We start from the raw sequence: 6899 nt of genomic DNA, 5'->3' as shown, positions 1-6899 counted from the left end.
ATTTTATTCTTCTATAAATATCTCAATAGATATTTATAAATAAATATTTTAGAATCTATAAATTTTTAATTTTTTTTTTAAGTAAAAATTATCTTGAGATAATTTTATATAGGAGTATATTATCATTCAACACAATCATAATTTCTGATTTTTCTGGTTGCTTATCTTATATTTTATTTTTTGTTTTTTACTATTAGTCTATATACTTTTATTCACTCCAGATTGTTTCATCTTTAGTATTATAAATATATAATAAAATTTAATATTCATAAAGATTTTTAAATCCATAAATTAAGTTTAACCAAAATAACTGAAACATTGTTTTTAAGATGTATTGTTATTTATTTCAGTTCATAAATAAAATTTAAATTTTTCTTGATTGTAAAATTATGTAAGGAGATTTAAATTATGTATTCTTTATATACAGTATTTTATGGCATATAGAGCATAACTTTTGCCCAAAATAGTGGTTTAAAAATTGCATTGTGTCATATATGTGAAATTTTTTTTCTTATACTGTGCAGCTTTTGCTTGTACAGTTTTCATATAATTTATTTTTTAACTTTAATTTATAAATGAACTCTGCAATGTTGATTTTTCTAGTTTATGATTTTATACTTAGAAAAATACTGGTAGGTTGCTTTTCATTTTTATTTTTTTGTTACAGCTAAGCAGCTTTTGCATGTGTTAATGTAGAATATTTTAATTGTAAATGACTTAATTTAAACTCCTCTTTTCCCTAATCAATAAAAGTGTACATTCTAAATTTACTTCTTTTTTTATCCATAATACAGTAAAAAAATTTGGGGTTGAGTACAAAAGGCATGGGTTGACTTAAATACATTAAATATTTTTATAAATATTCTGTTCTGGGAGTTGTCTTATATGCCATAAAATATGGTGATTAAAATTAATTAATGAAATCTTGGTTTTATAAAATAATAATTTATATTTTATTTCATATAAGAATTTTAAGAATAAAACATTTATTAAAAATTTTATAACTTTAAAATTAATAATGTCTTTATTTATTTATTTTTTCAGAAACTATGTCCATAATATTAAAAAGTAAGAATTTAGTTTTGTGAAAGACAAGTAAATATGAGGAAATATATTCAACTTGCACTAGTTATTGCTGCAGTTACATCTATTATTTTAGTCATTATTTATGAAAGAAAATATTCCAAAATGAAAATGGTCTTGGAAGTTTTAAATTCATTTGGAAATAGAGAAGAATTTTCAAAATTAAAGCACCATAAAACAACTGTCAGGCCAGAAATTAGAATTAAAGAGGAAGTTTCATGGATTCATATTGTAGATTCTTTACATTTATATTCAGCATTTTGGGAACGTGATAAAAATACTTCATCTGTTATTATATTAGCAATGATTCCAGACATGTCTACACAGTTATCAGATATGGAATGTTTTTTATGGTATGATGATTACCCTACACCATTATTAGGTACAGTGAAATTAGAAGAGCAATCTAATAAATACTCAGGATTTTTTGTTAAATGTATACCTTCAAATATAAATAAAGTGCCTTATGGAGTGACATTATCATTCAAATCTGTAAATTCAAGTCTCATAAATATCTCAAGACATACTGAAAATGCAACATTTGTATTTTGTATAGAACCTCTTTCCAGTGGCTTTCAAGATGTCATTTTGTTAACTGAATATTTGACATTTCATAACAACATAAGAAAAAGTCATTTCATTATTTATGATGAGGGAATATCTCCCAAAAGTAGGAAACTACTAGAATATGCAAAAATCAATAAATACAAAGTTGATATTCTCAAGTGGAACTATCCAGGAGGAGCATTGGATAAAGATATATACCATCTAGATTGCTTTGCTAGATCACTTCTTGTGTATAATACTAATAATGTGATGATTACAACTTTAAATGAATTCTTTGTGCCAAAGTATCAAAACTTAACAAAAATTTTAGAAAATACAATGCAATATAAATTCAATGTTTATCAGTTCTGTACTGAATACCCAGATATAGTAGCTGAAACATTAAAATTTCCATTTCTAACTTTAAAGTATACCAAACGATTAGCAAAGAATGTTTCTACTAAAACTTTATATAAAAAACCAGCTCTTTCTATTTGGAGAAAAAACAAAATAAAAAATAATGATAGAGAAATTTTATATTCTGATCAAATTGTATTGCATCATTATGAAAAGTGCTATTTAGAACATACTCATATTGTTCATAAGCATATACAAGATACTTCCATGATGTTATATAAGGATGTACTCTTTACATCACCATTATTTAAATATATTGAAGGAAAAGAAGCATAAAATTTCCAAATAATGTTTTTTACTTCAAATTTAAAAAATTTTTAACTTTATAAATTTTGTATTTAAAAAAGATTAAATTAAAATATTTAAACTTTTTAAAAATAGTTATATGAATTGAACAAAATAATTGCTATATATTTATTATTAAAAATCTTTAAATTTTTCAATCTTGAGACAATAACTTAATGTAATTAATTAAATTTAAAAAACAGATATAAAAATATAAAATTTAATCATACATCAATAAGAATATTTAACACTTTTATCAAATGTAATTTCAGAATATAAAGAAGCATCTTCAGAAAACTATCTTCAAAAGTTGTCTTTATTTAAAAATGAATAAAGCAGCATAGTTTGATCAACAAACATCAAACTTTGACTTTTGTACTTGTTCTCACAGATCTCAGGTCTCTATTTAGTAAGATTATAAAATAGATTTTTATTAATTTGCAACAATAATTTCATATTTTTTTATTTTTTACTTTATATCTTGGATAATTTCTAATCTTAATAAGAACAATAGTCAAATAATAATAATAATTATTATTATAATTAATTAACAAACTTGTTTTGTTACCATAGTAGTTTTTAAAATTTTAATTGAAACCATGAAATAAAGTTGAAGATTTAAGCTATTTTTCATCTTAGAGAAAATTTTCAGAGTAATAATTAAATTATTTAATCAATTAATTTTGATAAGTGGAAATATTCAGTTAATTTGTCTGATTTTTTAGCTAATGTTCAAATTTCTGCTTTCAACTTTATAAGAAATAAAAACCAATGGAGTATTTTATGCATTCTAACGTCATAACAAGGTTTTTTTATTTTATTTTTTTAAGCATTTTATTTAATACAAAATTTATTATTTGTGTTTCAAGTTAAATAGAATTTATAGTAATAAATATCAAAGTTTAAACTATTATTTAATCAAACTTCGTAACGCATCCATCGACATTCTAAACTCAGATAAGAAAATTTTTTATAAACAGAAATTTATCTTATTTGAACAAGAAGTTATCATCAATAAATATTATATTGATCCAGATAATTTTGAAGTGTTTGTCGTAACAATAAATTTAAACTAATAACATTATATTTAGATCTTTTCTATTTAATTTGTTTACAATAAAGATTTAGATATATAATCATTAACATAAATATAATTTTCGACTAAAATTCCAATCGTAAAAAAAAGAAGCAATATCGTGTTCATATTTCTAACTATGAATCGAACAGAGATGGTTTATTTGCTGATTATAAACGTAAAACGTCCATTATTTGTTTAAAAAAAAGGAAATTCTGAACTAAAAAGCCCAGATTGCCAACAGTGGTGGTAGTAACGGATAATCTTTAGTAATATGTAGCTTTTGGGTTTATTATATGCAAGGAATGCTCTTGCATTCCTTGAATATAATAAACCCAAAAGCTACATATTACTAGTTTATAGTAAATAAAGACATTATGACACGAATCCAAAACTAAAGCCATTCTGACAGCGATATATTTTTTCGGAGATTCTTCAGAAATTTGGACGATAAGTTCCAAATAAGCGAACGGAAAAGATACTATAAGTAGGATTATTATATCAATATGCCTATCAGGCCTAGATTCACAACGTCACCGTAAATCCTTTATTTAATTTTTCATAACATATTTTGGCCCTTTTTAACACTAATTTACACTTTCAGATGAACAGAAAGACATTAAATATTTAACTGATGCACTTCACAGTATTGCACATATTGTGAGATCGGCATGCATACATGTGTTGTGAACTGAAGGCATAAATTTGTGCAAAAAAAAAAAGGCCAAAACATGCTGTGAAAAGTTAAATAAAGTATTTCCAATGACGTTGTAAACCTTTAGGCATGATAAGAATATAAGAATCCTACGTATAGAATCATCATTACCGTTAGGTAGATTTTAAATGTTTATGACGATGCGGTATGAGTTGGTGGTTTTCAAAAATGAAAAGCTTGAATCTCATATATTGTAATAAAAATTAATTGGATTTAGTTTAACTTAAAAATTGTAGGAAATCACATTAAAATATCTCTGGTGAATCATCATCATCATTTAGAATCAAATAGTTCAGAAAAGCATAAGAGCTAAACAATTAGTTTTAGCGATTGATGAGTGTAGATCAGAGGTTAAGTTTATATTACCCTATTGGCTGTTAAATATTAACAGACATGGAAGTTAGCTCTGATCCAGAGCTAGAACGTTGTCAGTCTGGTGTGGCATGATATCCTGTGCATGTTAGAGAACTGTTACTGCTAGTCAAATATCATCCAGTGTCATTCCTCTTGAATCAAGATGAGGAAGTGGCAGGCACTTTACGTGCTTTTTATCCTCCCATTAATAGGTAAGTTCTCTCTTTCATTTTGAGAAAAATTTGTTATCATCATCAAAGAAAGAACTTATTTAATAATCTAAATGATTTATTAATTAAAGTTTTTATTTGTAATTTTTTTCATTTTTTGTTAATATAAAAATTTATAATCATGGTTAAATATCAATAATACTTTTTCATCTCATCTTTCATAAATGAAGATTTAGAAATAATGATAAAACGCCTTTATTAGCCATATATATTTTATATATTTAATAATATAAATAATAAATAAATTTTTACTTTAAAACTTATTAAAAATATTACATTTTTCGTAGAAAACACTACATTTTATATATACCGTATTCCTAATGTGTAAAAGTAGCGTAAAACTTATAACACTGAACAGATACATTATATGTAATAGAGTTTTATGTTTACTATTAAATTAATAACTTTAAATGTATTGTAAAATATTTTTGTATACCGTGTTTCCCCGAAAATAAGATCGAGTCTTATATTAATTTTTGCTCCAAAAGACGCATTATTGGTTAACTATCCCTGCAAGAATCGTACGACAGAGGAAGAAACGGCATGAAATATAGCTCATAGAATAGTTCCATCGAATTTAAAGAACGTATTTCACGAACGGAAACATTAAATTCGACAATTCGGTCAATCGGCGCTAATAACGTTGATGATAAGAAATTGAATAAGGAAAAAAATTAATGTAACTGACAGAAACGGCCAAAATATTTGTTTTAAGGGTGTAAAATATGTGCGCAAAATATTTTGATGGGATAGAAGATCTTGGATTCCAAGATTTTAATAATTTGATAAAACTAGTCCTTTGTTTTTCGGAAATTACAACTTCTATAGAAAAAATATTTTTATTCGTTAATTATCTGTGTTCATAAGAGAAATAAAAATTAAATATTTAAACCGTGAAATGAATGCTAATTATAAAGCAAAATTGTGCATATAGTGTGATTAGTTTTATGATAAAATTGCGAGTGATCAGAACTTAATAAGTTATTCTGAAAAATATTCCTGGTTTGATTAGGAAATCTACACCAACCTATTAACTTTGATATCATACTGTAATAAAAATATCAATTTTTCGTTATTAGATTCTCGAAAATAAAATATTTTAGAAGAAATTAATTATTCTTTTTACGCTACCAAATCAAAATCGGTAATAATGTACTGACAAATTGTTAGTACATTACGAGACATGTATGCCCATCTATATTTCTTGAATAAATTTTCATGAGAGAGAGCCTGTATTTATCAGCTACAGCTCCACCTCCTGTTTCGGTATAACTAGCTTATTAAAAACACATATCCCGATTTGATTTCTGAAATTCTTATACATCTCTGCTTTTTTAAATTAAAACCAGATTTTTTTATTTATTTAAATTAAATGTTTAAAAACAATTCAGCGAATATGACGTCTAATACGTGTTGCTATTTCTCTATAATTATATAATGGCTCTAACGCCAAGTACTGGCGTAACTAATTAGTAGTAGTGACTGATAATATTGGTCGTTATTTACATTCATTATCAATACATTTCTTCTACACGTAAATCTATTTATTTAATTTCAAATAGTCAGTGCCATTCAGAAAAATATTTGCATTAGTTAAATATAGCTTTCTTCTCAATTATCTCAACAAATATTGTAGACAAGAAAGACGGTCAAGGATGTCTACCATCATCCAGACAGATATCCTTGGCATAAGATTTTGATCTGATGATCACATTTTTACCTTGATAGTTTTAATCTCCCGTCAGATAAAGCTTATATAACTAGAAAATGATATTGAAGAAGTTTTTCTTTATTCTACATAATGCGGTAATCTTTTATATAACAAATAATTATAAAAGTTTTATTTTACAAGCAGACTGATCATAGTTCATAAATTGTATTATATTGATATCAAAATATTAAAGTAGCAAGCTATATTAGGATGAGAGTAAATCAAAATCATTCGCAATCTATGAATATTCAAATTAGGTTAATTTATGATACGTTTACGTAAAGTTTGCATAGTTTGGAAATTATAATTGTGTATTTTTCTTTAACGTTATGTATATTTTCGTTCTTCATATTTGAAGATAAAACTATATTTTAAAATAAAATCATCAGATATAAAATGCTAAGATATTTTCTAATAAGCAAGAAAATTTTCATTACAGGAATAATAGTTATAAAAAAGAGAATCATAATACAGTAATTATAA

The 6899-nt window shown here is 24.7% G+C and overlaps 1 protein-coding gene across 2 annotated transcripts in view; it reads left to right on the top strand.

The window, feature by feature from the left end:
- The window catches only part of LOC111634684, a 21489-nt gene extending 19105 nt beyond the window's left edge, over positions 1–2384 (top strand). For both annotated transcript variants that reach the window (XM_023379515.1, XM_023379516.1), the window contains one exon: positions 1045–2384. In XM_023379515.1, the coding sequence (XP_023235283.1) occupies positions 1102–2322 (1221 nt within the window). In that variant the 5' untranslated portion in view covers positions 1045–1101 and the 3' untranslated portion in view covers positions 2323–2384. The remainder of the gene's footprint in view (positions 1–1044) is intronic.
- Positions 2385–6899: the final 4515 nt, after the last annotated feature.

This window comes from Centruroides sculpturatus, unplaced genomic scaffold (genome assembly GCF_000671375.1).
Source record: "Centruroides sculpturatus isolate CEXI.00-Female unplaced genomic scaffold, Cexi_2.0 scaffold930, whole genome shotgun sequence".
Lineage (NCBI taxonomy): Eukaryota > Metazoa > Arthropoda > Arachnida > Scorpiones > Buthidae > Centruroides > Centruroides sculpturatus.
The sequence above is the reverse complement of the archived record's forward strand: the minus strand, read 5'-3'. Positions and strand labels throughout refer to the sequence as shown.